This window comes from Mustela putorius, unplaced genomic scaffold (genome assembly GCF_011764305.1).
Source record: "Mustela putorius furo isolate JIRA1106 unplaced genomic scaffold, ASM1176430v1.1 tig00000129_pilon_pilon_pilon, whole genome shotgun sequence".
NCBI lineage: Eukaryota > Metazoa > Chordata > Mammalia > Carnivora > Mustelidae > Mustela > Mustela putorius.
Genome location: NW_025421290.1, coordinates 38,628,805 through 38,650,866, shown reverse-complemented (window position 1 = coordinate 38,650,866; position 22,062 = coordinate 38,628,805). Strand labels below are relative to the sequence as shown.

General features: G+C 42.6%; 1 protein-coding gene across 5 annotated transcripts in view; it reads right to left on the bottom strand.

The window, feature by feature from the left end:
- The window catches only part of AREL1 (apoptosis resistant E3 ubiquitin protein ligase 1), a 45,622-nt gene that overhangs the window by 17,279 nt on the left and 6,281 nt on the right, over positions 1 to 22,062 (bottom strand). For 2 of the 5 annotated variants that reach the window (XM_004739262.3, XM_013058608.2), the window contains exons 2-5: positions 9,666 to 9,979; positions 4,080 to 4,140; positions 2,745 to 2,971; positions 1,572 to 1,809 (exon numbers count right to left, since the gene is read on the bottom strand). In XM_004739262.3, coding sequence (XP_004739319.1) covers positions 1,572 to 1,809; positions 2,745 to 2,971; positions 4,080 to 4,095 — 481 coding nt within the window. In that variant the 5' untranslated portion in view covers positions 4,096 to 4,140; positions 9,666 to 9,979. Of the gene's footprint in view, positions 1 to 1,571; positions 1,810 to 2,744; positions 2,972 to 4,079; positions 4,141 to 5,478; positions 5,498 to 6,518; positions 6,538 to 9,665; positions 9,980 to 22,062 lie in introns of those variants that run through there. The other 3 variants (XM_004739266.3, XM_004739265.3, XM_004739264.3) reach the window with 3 other exon arrangements.

The following is a 22,062-nucleotide window of genomic DNA, read 5'->3' as shown; positions in this document are numbered from 1 at the left end:
AATTATCTCAAAGTGAAGAATTTAAATTTAATTTAAAAATAAAAGCCTGAGACATACTGTGAGGATATGAACTGTTCTCCACTGGTGGCAAGGAGGTGGGGTGAGGCTAATTCCTGCGGAAAGAAGTCTGTGGGCGAGTCACTGAGGGAAAGGAGGGGCTGCATGGAGGGGCGTGGCTTGGGAGCCACCTTGTCCACAGCCTTCCACTGTTATAAGAGAAAGAAAACTAAGGACCAGTCAAGCAAAGACCCACAAATCTTCTTAAGGTTCCTCTTCTTGTCATTTCACTCCAAAATGCTCCCAAAGGCCTCTCGTTTCTGTGGATACCAAGCTGGCCAGTACTTAATGACACCCCCTAAATGAAGCCAAGGTAGGGCACACAGAGCACACAGGATGGTCAACACCCTGACCACATCAGCTACAGGGTCAGAAGTCAGAGACTGTACCTTTAGGCTTCAAAGTCAGTGAGCATCTACGATCTATGACGGGGTCAGAAGTCAGAGATTGCACCTTTAGGCTTCAAAGTTGGTGAGCATCTATGATCTGGCATAAAGGATACGAGTGGGGGAAAAAAGATAGAGGTCTCAATTCTTATATATCAGCAGCTCAGGCACTCTGCCATGAGAAGGAAAACACATATGGGCAGTAAGGGCAGAGTTCCGGTCAAGGGCTTTTTACTTGAAAAGATTTCAAAAATCAGAAGAATTTACCTTTTGTCTATTCTGGCACTCTTACCCCTTAAGAATTTACTAGACTGATGATCCAGCAATTCTACTCCTAGAGAAAGAAAACCATATGTCCACACGAGAACTTGGGCACAAATGCTCACAGCAGAAGTAGTCACAGCAGCCAGAAGTGAAAACAACCCAAATGTCCGTCAGCTGGTGAATGGATAAATAAAAGGTGGTCTATCCACACAACAAAATGTCTTTTAGCAATAAAAAGGAAGGAAATGCTGATTCATGCTATAGCACTGAATAAACCTTCAAAGCATTATGCTAAGTCAAAGTGGCAGTCACAGAAGGTCATATATTTTATGACTACACTTATACAAAATGTCTGGAGTAGGCACATCTAGAATGGATAAATGGTCACTTAGAGATGGCGAAGTTTGGGGGAAACGGGGAGTGACTGTTAACGGGTACCAGATTTCTTTTGGGGCTGATGAAAATGCTCTAAAAGTGACCCAAGTGCCAGTGGCACAACTCAGAATTTTATTTTATTATTATTTTTAAAGATTTTATTTATTTATTTGACAGACAGAGATCACAAGTAGGCAGAGAGGCAGGCAGAGAGAGAGGAGGAAGCAGGTTCCTTGCCGAGCAGAGAGCCCGATGCGGGGCTCGATCCCAGCACCCTGGGATCATGACCTGAGACGAAGGCAGAGGCTTTAATCCACTGAGCCACCCAGGCGCCCAACTCAGAACTTTAAAAACCATTTAACTGTATATTTCAATTGGAAGGGTGATATGGCCTGTGAACTAAATCTTAATAAAGGTGTATTTTTAAAAAGCGAGAAAGAAAAATACAGGAAGGAAGGGATGGAGAAAGGGAGGAAAGAGAGAACATACCAGGCTGAAAAATCTTATAGTAGGGACTGTAGGCCACGTTTAATCCACCAAGCTTCACCGAGATCTCGTAACGCCCCGCCCTGCGCACAGTGAAGGCCACCTTGACCACGTTGGAACTGGGCTCCTGCAGGACTTCCTGGGTGACTGGAATTTCCACGGCCAGCTCGACATGAGAGATGTGAACTCTCAGTCCCACAGGCCGATGTGCCGGGAAAGGCTGTCCGTTCTTGTAGAATAACTGTGGTGGGGAGACGAGGGGGCGCCGATTAGTGAGCAGGTGGAGACAACTGTTCCCCACCTGATTTGAGAGAGTGTGGGCAGGGAGGAGGCAGCTGGCAAATCCCAGCACCCACTGTTCCTACAGTCCTGCTCACAGACGCAGAGAGAAACAGCACACCTCAGAGAAAACATTAAATCAGGAACAAATTCTTAACTTGTTCAGGAGACAGGGATAAAATACACTGCTGAATCCATTTTAGCTTGACATTTCTGAACCACAAATGCTGCCCCCTCTTACACCCGGCCCCTTATATTATATTATATTATATTATATTATATTATATTATACTATATTATATTAATCACTGTGGACCACCCAGAAGTGAAGGTAAGTCAGTGGGTACCACGGGCACTGAGTGACTAAAGCACCAGGCAGGGCTGGTGGGGGGGTGGAGCAGGCAGGCAAACTTTTCTATAAAGGGCCAGAGGGTAGATATTTTGGCTTTGTGGGTCACACACAGCCACTCAACTCAGCTGTGGTTAACTACTCAAGTATAAAAGCAGCCACAGGCAATACAGGAAGAGAGATGGGTGTGGCTATGTTCTAATAAAACCATATTTACAGACACAAGAGGTGGGCCTGATTTGGCCCCTCAGGCCATAGTCTGCCAACCCCCAATCTGTAACACCTATTCTTTCTGGTGACATTTTTCTTCTTTTGAAAAAGTAACATTAAACTTTATACATCTTCAAAGTTGGTACCTACTAAACCAAAATGATTGAGAAATTCATGACCCTTCCAGATAGAAACAACTACTAAGTCCCTGGGAATGGCTGAAAAACAAGGAAACATGTTAACATTCCAGGCCAGCACTACCAACAGACTGAATGGGGCTCTGGAAAGCAAGTGATTCAGAAAACCCGATGGGTATGGAGACAGAAACATTCCCTTACATGCACTCGGAAGGCCATGCTGTGGCCCACCTCATAGGGGTCCTTCCAATCCCAGGAGACTTTGCAAGACCGGGGATCCAGGTAATTTCCCCGCACGTAGTCATAAATAGTCCGGTCCCCTCTGCGCTCACGGTCCTCATTCTGGAGGAAGCTGACTACGCGTGCGGCAAGCTCAAAGAGGAACTTAATTGTGAAGAAGAATGCAACCACAGACACTGTGATTCCACCTGTGTGAAAGAGAGAACACACATACCACCTGTCAGTTACACATTATAGCTCCTCACTGTAGAAAAGGCCAGTCACCTCTCAAAAATTAGAAGAAGTCAGGCTGAGAGAACAAGACTTCCAAAGAAACACTGTACTGGGTCACTACCTCTGAGGGTGAAGACAAGAACTTCTAGGATATCTCTCTATCATCTATCGATCTGTCTATCTATCTATTTAGAGAGTGTGTGCAAGCAGGGGGAGGGGCGAGGGAAAGGGAGAGAGAATCTCAAGCAGACCCCGTACTGAGCGCAGAGCCCAACCCAGGGCTTGATCCTCTGACCCTGAGTCGAAACCAAGAGTCAGATGCTTAAGTGACGGAGGCACCCTGGTGCCCCAAAGAGAGGAACTTCTATACCAGGGGTTGGAAATTATGGGCCAAATCCCATCCACTGCCTATTTTTGTAAATAAAGTTCTATTAGAACACTGGTCCATCTACTGACTTACATTTTGTCTAGGCTGCTTTTGCCTTAAACTGACAGAATTCAGTAGTTGAGATAGAGTCTGTCTGGCCTGGGAAGCCAAAATACTTACTCCTTGGCCTTTTACGGAAGAAGTCTGCCAACCCTGGCTCTATACTGTGGGATACATACAATGCCCACCCCCCACCTTCGTGCATGGGCTAGGCCCTCACAAGAGTCCTAGAAAGGGTGTGAATTCTATTCCCTCCATTTCAAAGTCTCCCCCTCTCTAGTCCACTTGACAAAACCCCTCCCCGATCCTCATCTGCATTAGGGGTTCCCTCTTCTGGGCTCCCTCAAACTCCTGCACATTTACTTATTATAGCTCTTCTCCCCCTTGACCATCTCCCCATTCATGTTACGAACTTCTTGAAGGCAGATTTTTGCCTTATTCGACTTTGACTCGACCGGAAACAGCATCTGGCACGGGCCAGAATTACTCAATAAATATTTCCCAAATGAATGAATTCCACTGCCAGCTCTAGGAAGGTACATTCTGGCACGAGGAGAATTATTTCTATTTTCAAGAGGAAAGGGGATAGACAGGGAGGCAAAACGGATGTAGCAACCCTAACAAAAAGATAAGAGAGAGCTCTTTCCATAACATACCAATAACGTAAAACATCAGGTCCCTTCAATGCCGACAGACAGCCGAGGATCACAGCTGCAGCTGCAAAAGAAAACCTGTTTAGTTTTTTTCTCCAGCTCCTCCTTACAGCCATCTCTCAGCGAGAGACAAAGAACATATGGCTTGAGTTGACTCGCTCGAGCCTTACTCTCCCAGTCCTCTCCCTCTCTCTAGCCTGACAGGTGCCCTATGACTAATTGCAGCAAAACAGTGACTGCGTCCCTCCTTCTAAAGACTTCCAATCTATGACCACCCTAGGAATACCACAAACAGCCACTTGCTTTAGTGCTAATTACAAAATGCAATAACATGACTTTCATCTTCTTAAATCCAGGGCCCCAAGACAGTTTCCCTCCTCCATGCAAAGTAGTGCTAATTAACACAAGCAAAGAGGGTAATGGAATCACTTTCCCCTTCTATTTGCCTTCTGGAAGTAATTCATCTGAGTGGAAATAGTTATATCAAATGTAGATTTTTTAAAAGCAAGTATTATCATCATCATGTTGGCATTACATAATTAAAGTGAACCACAGGTCATCCCAATTATAAGCATTGGGAATGTAAGAGAAGGCATTTCTGCTGTTACCACTCAGATTAACAGATCCTGTGGAAGCAGCAGAAAGGCCAAGGACAGAAATAAAAGGATGAGACTGTATTTTTCCTAAGCGATACCTGGCAAGGTCAGAACAACTCAAACAGGGGCCAGAGTTTGAGGGGAAATTTTCACTGTTATTAACCTTGTGTCCAGAATAAGACTTCAATCATCATTACTTGTTTGAACCACCAAGGAATTACCGAGGAAAAATGCAACGTACAATGACAATAGTATTTTATCACTGAGTTCTGACCTTAGCGTTGGCCATAAAAGCCCTCCATTCTACAGTGCAGTGAATTCATGTTTTTCAAGTCAATGTATATAAAGGTTATCAACATTAGCTCAACCCAGCACCTTTTATCAGCACTAGAATATTACTTAGAGACAAGACAGCTGAAAATTTCTAGGCTCAGGGCTGGGAGGGACCAAAACAAGTTTTGGGGTTTTGTTTTGTTTTCTTAAATAAGATATACTTTTATATCTAACTGTACTGGAAAAATTTAAGAGGGAGACAGAAAATGGCCTTTAATTCCTCTGATAGCAACAATATACCTAATGGAATCCAGACAGTTGGTTAATTTGACAATGGCCATGACACGTTTCATAGACATCCCTATTTAGACTGGCATCTAAGTCCTTCTAGAAAAGAAATTCACAGAGGAAACATTAGCACACTCAATATAAGCCGCTCCCAGATCTATTATAAAGGGACAATATAGAGACCCCAAATTTGGGATCACAAATACTGAGTCTCCTTCCCAAACAAGTATCTCGCCTGCTGGGACCTTATGCTGAAAGCTGCTCTCATTTCTAAAAAAGCATCTGTCTGCACTTTCCAGGATGCAGATGACTTCCTAGATGACTTGGTAGAACCCACGCTGGCAGTTTAACTGCCTGAAGTACTCCCTCAGTTGAACATTATCCAATCCCATTCTGGACATGGCAATCTGGTCCTTAGCAAAGTTCTAACACTCGGCAGAAAATAAGGTGCATGTGGCTGATGTTACAGGTCTTGGGGTCACAAGTCTCTTACTCCCTGGAAGAACAGGAGGCGGTGCCAGATTTATGGCACATTTCATGAGGGCCGGGAAAATTCCAATGCCCTATCTCTGACAACTATGACCTTTTCTGGGAGAGGCAGTGGACAAGCTGTAAGTCAAAGGCCTGCAGACCAGTTCCGACGCTGCAAGTACGTGACCTGTCCAGCTTCAGAATTCTCCTTGCTATAAAAAGAGTTGAGGTTTAGTCGTTTCTGTGGCGCCGTCTCCTTTAATCTAATGCCCCACAACCACCGGGACTCTAAAATCAGTTATAGCAAAGAGGACAATACAGAGCATGAGGGCATGGACTCCCTGGGTTCAAACCCATTCTCTGCCGCTCAGTGTGACCATGGATAGGTTATTTCATCTCTCTGGGGACAGCCAGTTTACTTGTCTGTCAAATGGGGCCCATGTGCAGGTACCTCGCAGGGGTGTCTGTGAGGATGAAATGAGTTAACACATGTCAACAGCCTAGAATAGTGCCTGGCACTCAATGAACTGTCAGTGTGAGTTATTATGACACTTATTATCAGTAAAGGTAGCAGCACCACTACCCCTTTGTGTCGGAGCCAGTAGGAGACTCTGGGAACCTCTCTACTGGCCCACACTTTCTTCAATGGGAAATGTATCAGAATTACAAAAGGCATGGCTTCCCTTACTGCATTTTAAGTTTCTGCCTACATGGGAGTTCTTCATACTATTCTAATTTTATGACTAAAAATTTTTATGATGGAGAGTTCAAATTCATCCTAAAATAATTTGCCCGACAAATACTGGGGACCTACCTAACGTGCCAGGTGCCGGGGGGACAGTCCTAATCCTCCTGAAGGTGGAGTAACGAGCTTGACCTTGCTGAGTCTTTGTCCATTTGCTCCCCATTCACTTACTTCTCAGCCAAACTGTCACCACTGATCTAGAACACCCAGACTTCTTCCAGTAGGTCAAGTTTACATTTCTACTCCAATTCCCTTTATTATTAAAACTCAGCATACCTATTGCTACTTTTTCCTGAACAACTCTCATCTCTTCTCCTGGAAACGTCCTTGTGGCCAGGGAGTTAGCTCTGTCGATTACTAACCCCTGACCGGACCTTTACAAAGTATCCCAGTTCTCTAGAGTAGCTCTCAAAAACCTCCCCAACAGTATCTAACCATCTCTACACTGGTCACATTTTGAACTTGTCTTCCTTTTTTGTTTTCCTCCTGTCTTGTTCCTCTTGAATGTTGTCACAAACCTTCTGATCTTTGTCACTCAGATCACTTTTATGCCAGATTTCACTTCCATTCTGTTAGCATTTTGCGTCCTCTTCCCGACCCCGGCATGGCTCTCTCTGTTGTCTCTGCTCCCATCCCCACCCACAGTGGTTTTCTTCACCTCGTCTCCCACAGTACCCTGTGTTCATCCTACGATCTACCCAATTCAAGTCCTTTCCACCTTCACATCTAAGCTCCGAAATGTCCCATCTCTATGCTTTGTAAAAAGTCACTTTCTCGGGGCGCCTGGGTGGCTCAGTGGGTTAAGCCACCTTCGCTGCCTTCGGCTCAGGTCATGATCTCAGGGTCCTGGGATCGAGCCCCACATCGGGCTCTCTGCTCAGCAGGGAGCCTGCTTCCCTCTCTCTCTCTCTGCCTGCCTCTCCATCTACTTGTGATTTCTCTCTGTCAAATAAATAAATAAAATCTTTAAAAAAAAAAAAAGTCACTTTCTCTGCCTAGACTACCCACTCCCCACTCACATCTCCATCCATGGGAAATCTCCGATCCGGAAAGTCTATGGAAAATCCCGTCTCCTCTCCCTGAATTCTTCCCTGGGCCTCAATTTAGAAATTCCATCCCCTTCTGAATTCCCACATAACTTTATTATTTATCTTATAAAACTTGTTCTCTTTCATTAGTTCCACATTTGTTTTATTTTCCATTTCAGAGGGGTAAATAACATTAGGCAAAGACTAGTCTTCAAAATTCCCCACAGCACCCAACATAACTGCATATAGTCATTGTAATAAACCTGAAGTATCTGAACAGATAAGAGTCCAATGTCTGTTCCTTCCTTCATCCAGAATGCCTAAGGATCGGGAATTTTCTAGATGGGACCTGTTTTCTGATACAGTTTTTAAATACTTCTCTAAATGGCAGTACATTCACTTGAGCCAGGGGTCATGAACTCTTCAGACCACAAGTTACCAGTTTATTACAGTTCTGTAAGTCTGTACCAAATGCCTATAACCAGAGAAACTGGTTCTCATGCATGGTGTGGTATCTGATTTTATAGTTCTCTCTTCCTTATCTTGAGCATTTATTTTTCTATAACAGTTTCTATAGCACCCTCCACTTTCTGCTGCTCACTTCTTCTTCATAAAATTATTCTAGAACTCTTCCCGAGTCTCATTCAAGCACAAAGAAGCAGTACGGTAAGCCTCTGCCATACTAATTCACATCATTTAGCTATATGAGTATTCTGTTTTCAAGTTCATCTCTTTAGTGACTTGCTCTTTTTTTTTTTTTTTTTTAAGATTTTATTCATTTATTTGACAGAGAGAGGGATCACAAGTAGACAGAGAGGCAGGCAGAGAGAGAGGGGGAAGCAGGCTCCCTGCTGAGCAGAGAGGCATGTACGGCTCCATCCCAGGACCCTGAGATCATGACCCAAGTCGAAGGTAGAGGCTTTAACCCACTGAGCCACCTAGGCGCCCTGGAACCCGCATTCTTTTTTTTTTTTAAAGATTTTATTTATTTATTTGACAGAGAGAGATCACAAGCAGGCAGAGCAGCAGGCGGGAGGGTGGGGAGAGAAGAAGTAAGCAGGCTCCCCACCGAGCAGAGAGCCCAATGTGGGGCTCGATCCCAGGACCCTGAGACCCTGACCTGAGCTGAAGGCAGAGGCTTAACCCACTGAGCCACCCAGGTGCCCCTAGTGACTTGCTCTAATACAATTGAGCAAACTGTGATTTGCTAAGCTAGCAGAATGGCAGTAGTAGTAAAGTAATACTCACTCCCTACCCTTATTGAGCCACTTACCATAGGGGAAGTGCTAAGTGCTTATATATGTTAACCTAAGTAATTGTTTCCCTAACAACATGGTAAAATAAACACCACTATTCTCATTTTACAGATTAAAAAACACACACACAAAAGCTAGGCTTGGAAAGTTAACTTGCTGAACACCTCCTGGCTGGCTAAGTGACAGAGCTGAGACTCAAGCCTAACTCTGTGCCTAACTCTGAAACCCAACATTCTAACTCTCATACAACACTAAATCATGACAAAGAATGGAGTCATAGTGATAGTGAAGTATTTGGGAAGAGGAAAGATGAAAAAAACAGGTAAAAGTATGAAAAACATTACTTAATCTTACTGCAAAGAGTCCCACCAGGAGGTTAAAATTAGAAAGATAAATGCTTATGACCCTTTTTGAAATCTTTTGAAATAAAAATAAAGCATGATAAAGGAAAATGGAATGCAGTACCAATTATCTAGTGCAGAAATATCACTTGCTTACTAAAAGATCCCAGGCAAGTTGCTTAACACTACAGTGCTTTGGCTCACATTACCTACAAAAGGCGGGGTAGGGAGAACACTTGAAAGTGCCGGTCTCAAGGGAATGTTAGAAAGTTGACCAACATACATATTCTAAAACTCTCTGCTTTTCTAAGGAGTCTAAAGATTTGTAATTAGTTCATAATTTAAATTAACTTGTAAATTAAATAAATTATAACCCAGACATTAAGATCAGTTGTGAAAAAGTCATTTCCCAGAAACAGAGAATTGATTTCTTCATCCTCAGAGGGACCCTAGAGGTGGAAGGAAGGGGGGATCCATTCTAACTGCGACTTCAACAGCTATCCCTTGTGTTGGAGAGGCTTAGGAACTGGTCACTGAGTTCATGTTCTGTATCCTAATAACAAGTGAATCTGAACTAGTCTATGGTCTTACCTTTAAACGAGGGCCCATGTTCTGAGAACCAAGTGGAACACTCCTATGCACCGAAGCAGGCAACTTTTGGCACATTCACCTTGTCCTCCAAACTCCACGGGAAAGAAAATTGCTGCAAGGTCAACGGAAAGCGTCTGTCCATCAGACATTCATTGAGGATGTGTCACAGAAGCTGAGGGTCAGTATTTCTGGAACGAACTGGATGAATTCCAGGGTGGAGAAATAGAGCCCCAAAAGTTATTATCCTGGACTTCTCTCTAGGGCAGGGTACGGTCGACTACCAAAGGATGCATCTGTTCTCTCGTCCTCAGATCCTATCAACAGAGAAAAAAAGGGTCAGTGGAAGAGCTGTTTATTTCTGAAAGAGAATGCCCAGAAAACAACAAAGAGGAGATAGATAGGGCAGGAAGAGAAAACTCTGGGGCCCGAAAAATAAACAAGGCCTGGTAAACCTGGACCGAGCTTTCCCAACTAAAATGCCACCAAAAAAGGCAAGTGGCAACCTCACTGCCTTAACTGTGTCACTCCCCAAAAGGAAGCTCCAGCACTTTGGCTGATTCTAAGCCTTTAAGAGAAGCAACGAGGGCACAGATTTAAAGAGTGAGCCTTGGGATGCCTGGGTGGCTCAGTTGGTTAAGCATCTGTCTGCCTTTGGCTCAGGTCATGTTCCCAGGGTCCAGGGATCCAGCACCGCATTGAGCCCAGTGTCAAGCCCCATGTCCAGCTCCCTGCTCCCTGGGGAGTCTAATTCTCCCTCCTTCTGCCCCTCCCCCTGCTTGAGTGCACACACGTGCACGCGCTCTCTTCCACTCAAAGACATAAATAAAATCTTTAAAAAAGAATAAATAAAGGGTGAGCCTCATCACTACCACATGCCCAGTTCCAGTTTAATGGGGCTGGAGCACAGGGTCTGGGAATAGGGTGACGAGAAATGAGACCACAGGATAGGTGAGGCCACATTACAAAGGGCCTTATTATGCCACAGAAGCAATCAAGGTAATGCTCCGTTGGAAAGAGAAAACCACCAAAAAGCTTTAAAACCTAACCCATCTGCCCATGTACGCTGCTCCCTTTGCACCCATGTCTGCGTTTCCAAGACATGATGAAACAACATTGATTTCATTTTTTAAAGTCACATTTACTGAGTGGGGGAAAAAAGTCTGAATTCTCGAGATAAAGTCACGAAGTAGAGTCTAGTAAAGTTAGTGTGTAACTCAAAGACATTCATAAACTAAATGTAGCAGAAGGGCGTATTGGCAAAGCATACACAAACAGCCACCATAAAACAAATGAGGAGAGACCACTCATCGCTAAAAACAAACAAACAAACAAAAAAAAAACAAAAAAAAACACAAAAACCAGAATCTCTTTCCCCATGATGGGAACTATGGTCAGTGCTTCACATATATTAACTCACAACCCCAGGACACAGATAAAATTATCCCTATTTTGCAGATGAGGAAATAGAGATACTTTCTCAAGAGAATACAAGGTAAGTAGTAGAGGTGAGTCAAATCCAGACAATCTGGACCCAAAATCCATGCTTTTTACTTTTCTTTTTAAGATTTTATTTATTTATTCAACAGACAGAGATCACAAGTAGGCAGAGAGGCAGGCAGAGAGAGAGGGGGAAGCAGGCTCCCTGCTGAGCAGAGAGCCCGATGTGGGGCTCGATCCCAAGACCCTGAGACCATGATCCCAGCCGAAGGCAGAGGCTTTAACCCACTGAGCCACCCAGGCGCCCACAGAATCCATGCTTTTTAATGACTACCCTACGGCCTCCCTACCCTGGGAAACCAAGAAAGAAAAGCCACAATGCTAGTAAGAACGGCAGAACGGAATGAGGGAAGGCCAGAAGATCAAACAAGTTGGCAAACTTTTATAATTAAAAATAAACAAGTATATGTATTTATTTTAAAATATGGTGATAGAATTGCCAAGTACATGAGCCAAAAGCTGGGTTGACTAGCAACTGGGACCAGCCTAAAGGATCCATAAACAAGATAAGAGTTATATATAAACTATAGGAGCTCCATTAGAATGCTATCTCAGCCTTAAAAAATGACACCTTTTAAGGAATAATGAAAGAAATTTCTCACAAATAAAATGCTAAATCAAAGGCAAGCACGGAATTATTTACATAGCATGAGACCAATTTTTAAAATGTTACAGTACATACACACAAAAACATAAAAATATTAATAGTCATCATCTCCTAGTGTTTGCAATTATACATAGTTTTTGTTCCCTACCTGTACCTTTCCGTGTCTTCTAAATTCTTACTGATGTAAGAACATAGTCAAAGTTTCTATTTCTGGAGAACAAATAACTTTTGGGGACAGAACAGGCAAGTCATCCTTGTTTCTAACAAGGAAAGAGTGTAAAAAACTAGCTAAAAATAAAAGAATGTACTGAAATTTTACTTCTATTCATTATGATCTTAGTGGGTCTCCAGGCCCGTAATCAGCCATTTGGTTATTAAATAAAGTAATTCCTAGTTCTTTTTTAAAATAGTGATTTATTAAAAAGATTTTATTTATTAGAGAAAGAGAGAGCGCATGCACGGGGCAGAGAGAGAGGGAGAAGCAGACTCCCTGCTGAGCAGAGAGCCCAGTATGGGGCACAATCCCGGGCCCCTGGAATCATGACCTGAGCCAACGGAAGATGCTTATAACCAACTGAGCCACCCAGGTGCCCATAACTCCTAGTTCTAATATCGTTTTTACCGTACCCCACCATGAACTACCATGCCCGCCCCTGACAATGCTTCATTCAGTGTCTCTAGTAAGCCTGAAAATTCAACTCAGGCACCGTTCCCCTTCCTGGTCCAATTCTCAGGCCCCTCTGACAATTGCCCCCATGCCACGCAGAACCAATCACTTGCTCCTCTGTGATACCCCTGTTCTGAAAATACCTCTATTATAGCATTTATGAGTCTGTATTGTAATTATTTATCTATACAGAAGTCTCTCCTAATGAATTCTGGGATCTCTGAGGACACTGACTGGGTCTTACTCATCTTTGTCTCCCTGCAGCTAGTATGTTGTTCAGCTTATCTCAGTCTATACTTTGACAAGTGCCCCCAAGAGATTACTATACATATTAAAGTCTGAGAAGCTTGGTCTAGGCTCTAGGGCAGCCCCTCTGAGAAGCGACCCGATATTCTGTATCTCTAACAGGCTCACAGAAGTGTTGATGCTGCTGGTCTGTAGATCATGCTTTCGGGAGAAAAGGTCTGGAGCAGGAGTTGGCAAACCATAGCCTGCAGGCCAAATCCAGACAGTCGCCTGCTTTTTTTTTTTTTTTTTAAAGGGAGGAACACAGCCAAGTTCATTCGTTTACATATGGTCTATGACTGCTTTTGCACCACAAGAGCAAAGCCGAGTAGCTACAAGGACTTAGGGTCTACAAAGCTTTCCTATCTGACCCTTGACAAAGGTTACTCCTCTCTAGCATAGAGGTCTCAGTCTTAGAGCTACTTTGTATAACTGTTTCATATAAATCAACTCGTTTTTATAAATTAAAAAAAAAGCATAAAATCATTTTCTTCCAGTTTTTCTGTCCCCTCTTAAGAAACGAGCTATAAAACTGGCAACATTATGCAAATATTTCTCCTTGCTAATTTCAACTGTTGTTTAAAATTTTTATGCCTCCCATACCCCAAAGTAGGAATTTTATACAGTCATTTCCCAAAGTACATGTTTCCTACAATTATGCTTGCATTTCATCAAAGCTGTAATTTCCTAAAACCAGTACCTCAGGGACCAATCCCATATCCAGGTTTCTAAAATTATTACAATACCTATTAGTGACTCAGTATCTACTTTTAAAATGCTATTATAAAAAGCCATCAAAAAAAAAAAAAGGATGTGAAAGTTCACTGTGGAAATCTGGTGGAGAAAGAAAGTGGCAGTGGCAGCACACAGTCACCCAACCACAGTCCAAAGAGTCCCACAAAGAAGGACAAGATGAGAGAAAGATGTTGCCTTTGAATGATGGAGTCTTTAGGACTCTCTATATAGAAGCACCAACCACAAGTCCAGGAAAATCAAGTTAAAAGAACCAAATCATTCCATTAACATAAGGCCCACGGTTTAGAGGGATTGAAGGAGGTTCCAGAAATAAAGTGTACCATCAGACACTTTAGATTATGTTTTCCTTTGCTTAATTTCAGCCTTGGTTTATTCTCCCCCAAATCCCACCCTAAGAGACTGCCCCTCCCCCATCAAGTTTATTCTCTTGAGATATTTCTGCAGTTGTGTATTCCTGCTATCTCGGTTCAGCCAAGTTATACGGTTTTCATTTATATTCTTTCCTCATCAGTCAGCCCCTCCAGTCTCTTAATCATTCCTGTGGGTCTTCTGTGAACTCTCTCCAGCTGGTCCCCAGCGATCTGGTAATGAGGTGCCTCCAACTGACTGCAGCCTTCCAGGAATAGCCTTGTTAGAACAAAGATGAGCTCACCCTCCTCGGTTCCATGACATAATACTCCTGCGTAGACAAGCCCCCCCCCCCCCCCATCACAGTAAGCTAGAACACTGCCATATTAGACTGGAACCCCGTTCCAGATTTGGGCCTGGGGGCAGGCCGATGTGCTGGAAGCCTGAGGATGAATGGCACAAGTTCCTGAAGCAACCTTTTACTAGAGGATGACTCGGGTGGGGAGAACAAGGTATTCTCACCTTAAAGCTCTCACAGGCAATACAACAGAATGCAAAATTTGCATGCATTTCTAAAGGCAAAATACGGGTATGTCCAAAATACGCAGATTCTTTTTTTTTAAAGATTTTATTTATTTATTTGACAGACAGAGATCACAAGTAGGCAGAGAGACAGGCAGAGAGAGGGGGGGAAGCAGGCTCCCTGCTAAGCAGAGAGCCTGATGCGGGGCTCAATCCCAGGACCCTGGGATCATGACCTGAGCAGAAGGCAGAGGCTTTAATCCACTGAGCCACCCAGGAGCCCCTAAAATATGCGGATTCTTGGAGGCTCAGGGCTCTGCTCCCTCAGGCTCTGCTCTGCTCTGCTCTGCTCTAATCCCAGCCCCCAAGGGATTACATGCCCACCATCCTCTACCACCAGAGGCACTTAAACTGAAGTTTAAAAAGCACTACAATCCCCACTCAACTTATGGTCTATTACCCCACTGCCGCCCATCCCATATACTCACATTTTAAATAAAATTCTTTTTGCTGCTATGTCCCCTTCCCCCAACCCTTGGATACCTGTATTTTCTCTTTGCCTAACATCATTTGCTGAAACAGTGTTTTAGCAAATTCACTGTAATTCACCGGCTGTAATCCACCAACATCCTCAGGTTCTTCTGTAAGGTTCATTCTTCATTCATGTCAGATTTCTTGAGCATTTGCTGTCTGCCAGACTATGTACTAAATAGAACAAAAGCTAAGGTGGCAAGAATAAATGAGACAGGGTCTTTTCTTAACTCTGATGAACTCAGTCCGAAGTGGGAGTGTGGCAAGTAGCACAAGAACAGGAATAAACAGCATGTGGAGGGCAAAGGAAGGAGAAAGGTAGCTTTGCCTGAGAGTGAGGAAGTTCTGACAGGAGAGACAACAGAGCTATTACTTAAGACTGAGCAAGCATTTGCAAGGCAGAAAGAAAAGGACTAGTACCCCATGAAGGAGAAAAATAGCACAAGCCAAAGTTGAGTCAAGAAAAGGAGTGATGATGGGGCACCTGGGTGGCTCAGTGGGTTAAAGCCTCTGCCTTCGGCTCAGGTCATGACCCCAGGGTCCTCAGATCGAGCCCCGAATAGGGCTCTCTGCTCAGCAGGGAGCCTGCTTCCTCCCCACCCCCCTCTGCTCTGCCTACTTGTGATCTGTCTGTCAAATAAATAAATAAATAAATCTTTTTTAAAAAGCGGGGGAGAGGGAAGAAAAAGGTCAGCATTATGAAAGCTAAGCATTTAGAAAGACCACCTGGGGCCAAACCAGGGTGACTGATTCTCAGCACGCTACGGTGGAGGATTCAGAAGCATGAATCTTACTACTGAGTAATTTTGGACAAGCTGCTTCTCTTCTGTTGTTCAAATATAAAATGGAGGTGTAGGAAAAAGAGGGAGGAACTCAGCGGCTCTTGAGAGCAAGGCGTGGCATGTTAGGGAAAGGACTGGGTGAGGCTGGAAGTGGCCCCAGGTGACCAGGCAGGAGCATCTCAGCAGATACGGCTTGGATGTGCAAACCAGGCTGCCGGTTGCCAGCTGATGATGGTAGTTTGTGTCCAGCAAACCTGCAGCTCAACCTGCAGGAAGTCAGGAAGATAGCACCGGGTGTACCTGAGGGACTAACTGGTTTTCCAAAGAAATCCTATTTGGAAACAACCACAGCAACAATCCAAAATACCAAGTTATCTGGTTTTTTCTCGAGAATGATGATATCACAAATCTACCTTTTACTGAGAGCTCGCTAGGTACCCGCACCATTTGAAGTGCTTCCTGTATTATCTCACTTAACTCGCAGCAACCACATAAGAACCTATACTGTTATCCATGTTTTGTGGATTGGGACACATGAAACCCAGAGGGCTAAAATAACTTATCCACTATCACCCAACTGACAAATGAAGCAAATGAAGGAGCCAGGCAGCGTGATTCCAGAGCCTACCCTCTGAACCAGGAACACTGACGTGTCAAGAACCCCAAGAAAGGAAAAAAAGATCCTTGGGATAGGAAGAATGAGAGCTTAACAAATACTTACCCTGGAAATTTAAAAGGATTTTAGAGTTGAAGCAATCACAACCAAAAAACCCAAGAGATGGTTTTTTTAACTACGAAAGAAAGAGGATGACACATTTTAACTATCATATGATCTCCCTGATATGAGGAAGTTGTGATGCAACATGGGGGCTTAAGTGGGTACGAGAAGAATAAATGAAACAAGATGGGATTGGGAGGGAGACAAACCATAAGTGACTCTTAATCTCACAAAACAAACTGAGGGTTGCTGGGGGGAGGGGGTTTGGGAGAAGGGGGTGGGATTATGGACATTGGGGAGGGTATGTGCTTTGGTGAGTGCTGTGAAGTGTGTAAACCTGGTGATTCACAGACCTGTACCCCTGGGGATAAAAATATATGTTTATAAAAAATAAAAAAAATTTAAAAAAATTTAAAAATAAAAAAAATAAATAAAAATAAATAAATAAAATCTCTGAGAAAAAAAAAATAAAATAAAAGGAGCAAGAGGACCACAAATTTTAGAAGAGACTCTGAAGAGGACAAAAGATCAACAGCTGAGTCGAGACAAGAGGATGCTGGTCCAAAGGAGCAGGGAGGCAGTGGCCACAACGTTGGGGGGAGGGCAGGGGAAGCTAGAGTATGCATCCTTTCCCAGTTAGAAGGATTAGTGACCTGTGAGGTCAAAAAGATAAAAGAGAGCAAAAGCCAAGGACAAATCGGGATTTTGTACGCTTGGGAGCCTGGGTGAATGGTGGTGGTGAATTACGGAGGCAGAGCCAGTGTTTAGGGAAAAGATCTGAGTACAGAACTAAGTTTGAAGTGTCTATAAGATATCCAGGTAAATATATTGACAAGACAAATGGAAATGAGCATCTGAAGCTATGGAGATACCAGTAACTGAAGACAGTTAAAAGACAGGAAATGAAAAAGGACTGCCATGCAAAACAAGCAGACCAAGAAAAAGACCAATTATAGAACCCTGAAGGGATCAACCTTAAATGTAACCCCTACCCCAAAAAAAGGAGCTAGCAAAGAGTGAAAAGGAACAGAGAAGAGGGGAAAAACCATGTAAGTTGTTTACTTGAGGCAAAAGGTAGTATTTCTCGAAACTGGTGGTGGTCACAGTATTATAATGAGTAAATTGGTTATAAGACTCGGGCCAGAGGGGGAGCTCAAAATCAGCCTACAGGTTTTTTTCCTTGATTATTCAGAACTCTCATTCTCTGATCAAGCACCTTCAAATAAATGTGTATCTTATTTCCACCTGTTCTCATTAATAATAAAAGTCTTAGCCTAAACTTGACCCAACTTGGTAACTAGTAAGCTCACTGCAACTCAATTCAGGGATCTGATTATTTCAAAATTACTTTAGTACCTGTAACAAATTCAGATCTGAATTAATCTGAATCTAGTTTCTAATTGCGTATAAGTCGCAGTCCAAAAAATAAATAAATAAATAAATAAATAAATAAAATCTTCCCCAAATCAGCTTTTTTGACATATAGCTTAGATACAGTAAAAGTCACTAACTTAAAGTAAACAATTAGAGCTTTGACAATAGTAAACGGTTATGATATAAAACACAATCATGATACAGAACTTTCGTCATCCCAAGGTTTCCTCATGATCCCCTTGCGCAACTACTGATATGCTTCCTAGCACTTTGGTTTTGCCTGTTACAGATGCCAAACGGTATCATATACAAAACGTCGTCCTTTGTGTGTTGCGTTTCTCCACTTAGCACAACACACTTTAGACCCATACATGTCATTACATGTAGCGGTAGTTCATTCCTCTTTACTGCTGTGCAGTAATCCATTATAATATAATTTCTTTACCCATTCACCAGTTGATGGACACTTGGTTCTATCCAGTTTGGGGCTATTATGATAAAGCTGCCATGAACATTCAAGCGTAAGTCTTGCATGGACACGTGTTTTTATTTCTGTTGGATAAAAAGCTAAGAGAGAGATTGCTGGATCATATCATAAGCACATATTTGACTTGTAAGAAACTGCGACACTGTTTTCCAGTGAACAGTGTATGAGAGCTCCAGTTGCCAACACTGGGTATTGTCAATCTTTTAAATGTTATCATTCTAGAACAATACAACCAGATGTAACAATTGTAAATATGTATGCACTCAACATGGGAGCACCCAAATACTTAAAGTAGTTAATAACAAACATAGAGGACGTAATCAGTAACAGTATAATAGTAGGGGACTTTAACACCCCACTTAACATCAGTGGACAGATCATCCAAAAGAAAATCAATAAGGAACAGTGGCTTTGAGTGCCACACTGGACCAGATGGAGTCAACAGATATATTTAGAACAGTCCATCCTAAAACAGTAGAACACATAATCCTTTTTAAGGATACATATCCTTTCAAGTATCCATGTCCTTTCAAGGACACATATCCTTTTCAAGGAACACGTGGAACATTCTCCAAAACAGATCACAAAACAAGTCTCTCAGGGGCGCCTGGGTGGCACAGTTGGCTAAGTGGCTGCCTTCAGCTCATGATCCCAGAGTCTGGGACAGAACCCCGCATCTGGCTCCCTGCTCAGCAGGGAACATGCTTCTCCCTCTCCTTCTGCCTGCCACTCTGACTACCTGTGCTAGCTCTCTGTAAAATAAATTAATAAAATCTTTAAAAAAAACAAACAAGTCCCTCAACAAATTCAAAAAGATCATACCATGCACCTTTTCTGACTAGAGAGCTATAAAACTAAAAGTCGACCACAAGAAAAAATCTGGAAAGAGCATGAATACATGGAAGTTAAATAATGCACTACTAAATTTTACCCATTCTAAAAGGTCTGGTCTCTCACTGTGGTTTTATTTGCATTTCCCTAAGGACTAACAATTTAGAGTACGTTTTCATGTGCTTATTGGCTATTTCTGATGCATCTTTGGTATCTAAATCTTTTGCATTTTTAAAATCAAGCTGTTTGCGGGGCGCCTCGGTGGCTTAGTCATTAAGCTCCTGCCTTCGGCTCAGGTCATGATCCCACAGTTCTGGGATCAAGCCCCACATCGGGCTCCCTGCTTAGCGGGAAGCCTGCTTCTCCCTCTCACACTCCTCCCGCTTGTGTTCCCTCTCTCACTGTGTCTTTCTCTGTCAAATAAATAAATAATATCTTTTTTTTAAAAAACATCAAGCTGTTTGTCCTCTTACTTAGTTGTTAGAATTCTTTATATATTCTTCAAACAAGTCCTTTACTAGATATGCTTGACCAATATTTTTGGTTTGTTTTTAACATTTACTTAACAGTGTTATTTAAAGAATAAAAGTTTTTCCTTTGTGGACGCCTGGGAGGCTCAGCTGGTTAAGCCGCTGCCTTCGGCTCAGGTCATGATCCCAGGTTCCTCTGGGATCAAGTCCCACATTGGGCTCTTTGCTCAGCAGGGAGCCTGCTTCTTTCTCAGCCTCTGCCTGCTGCTCTGCCTGCTTGTGTTCTCCCCCTCTCTCTCGCTGACAATTAAATAAACAAAATCTTTAAAAAATGAAAATTAAAAAAAGTTTTTCCTTTGATGATATTCAACCTATCACTTTTTTCTTTTATAGTTTGTGTTTTTTACAGAGTAACTCAAGGACACAAAGATTTTCTTCTAGAAATTTCATTTAAAAGTTTCACAAAAGAAAATCTCTTGTTAAAAATTTTAACAAGAGTTTAACATGAAAAGATGCTCAACATCACTCATCATCAGAGAAATGCAAATCCAAACCACAGTAGCACCTCATACTGGTCAGAATGGCTAATATCAGAAAGACAAGAAATAACAAATGTTGGTGAGGATGTGGAGAAAAGGGAATCCTTGTGCACTGTTGGCGGGAATGCAAACTGGTGCAGCCACTGGGGGAAATGGTATGGAGGTTCCTCAAAAAATTAAAAATAAGGGCCTCTCAGTGGCACAGTTGATTAACCGACTCAGTTTTGGCTTGTGTTCAGGTTCATGAGATCGAGTCCCATGTAGGGCTCCGTGCTCAGCAGGGAGTCTGCTTCAGATTCTCTTTCCCTGTCCCTCTGCCCCTCCCACTCATGTTCTCTCTCTTTCTAAAATAAATTTTAAAAAAATTAAAAATAAAACCATGTGACCCAGTAATTCTCTTCTGGGTATTTACCTGCAGAAAATGGAAATGAATTTTAAAAGATATATGCACATTCAGGTTTATTGTGGCATTATTTACAATAGCCAAGACATGGAAGCAACCCAAATGTCTATCAGTAGATGAGTGGATAAAGAAGATATGGTGTGTGTGTACATACAAATATATGTATATGTATGTATGTGTACACACACACACACACACACACACACATATGTAATGAAATATCACTCAGCCATAAAAAAGAATGAAATCTTGTCATTCATGGCCACATGAACAGACCTGTAGAGGTATTATGCTAAGTGAAATAAGTCAGACAGAAAAAGACAAATACCATTTGATTTGATTTGATATAGAACCCATAAAACAAAACGAACAGAAATAGACTCATAAATACGGAGAAAAGCTGATGGCTGCTGGAGGGGAGGGCTGTGAGGATGGATGAAATAGGTGAAGGAAACGAAGAGGTACAGACTTCTAGTTACAAAATACATTCCGTCGCAGAGATGGAAAATATGCAAAGGGAATATAGTCAATAATACTGTAATAATTTTGTGTGGTAAAATATAGTTACTATACTCATCGTAGTAGGCATTTCATAACGTGTATAACTGCCCAATCTCGATGTTTTATCTAATACGTAGATAATGTTCTAGATAATGTTGTATGTCAACTATACTTGAATTAAAACTTTTTAAAATTTTATTTATTTATTTCAGAGAGAGAGAGAGATCACAAGTAGGCAGAGAGGCAGGCAGAGAGAGGGGAAAGCGGGCTCCCTGCTGAGCAGAGAGCCTGATTCGGGGCTTGATCCTAGCACCCCGGCATCTGACTTGAGCCGAAGTTAGAGGCTTAACCCACTGAGCCACCCAGGCACCTCTCCCCCCAAAATTTTTTAACAAGAGTTTTTGAGGCTCCTGCATGCCCTTTATCTCATTAATTACTCAGTTTTACTATTGCTTTGTTTCTTTCAAATTCAACTCCCTACATTACTAAGAAGTATTTCAGTTAGTCTGTTACAGAATTTGGAAAGATTTTTATCTTTTAACAGATTTCCCCCTACTCTTTAACCTAATAAATGGCATTTCGAAATGGGGCCAATGTTTTAGTCCCTCGGTTCTCCTCAAATTGACATAAACCCTCTGGACCCATGATGCCGGGTCTTAAAACAACAACAAAGTTCCAGAGCATGCACCTGCAGGTCAAGCCAAGGACAACAAACTACTTGCCCTTCTGCTTTTGAAGAAAAGCTTTTATTTTATTTTTTTTAAAGATTTTATTTATTTGAGAGAGAGCGAGAGAGAACATGAGCAGGAGGAAGAGGAAAAAGTGGGCTCCCCACTGAGCGGGGAGCCTGATTGTAGGGCTCCATCCCAGGACTCTGGGATCATGACCTAAGCAGGAGGCCGACACCCAACCAACCCAGGCGCCCTGAGAAGAAGCTTTTATAAGATCAGTCTCACCTAAGAGAAGGCAGGAAACCATTATCTGATCATTCACTAGTTAAAAGAAAAGTTAGGCTTATAAAGGTTTAGCTGACAGTGACAAAAGTAATTCTCCATTTCTTAATTCAATCTGGATTCTCT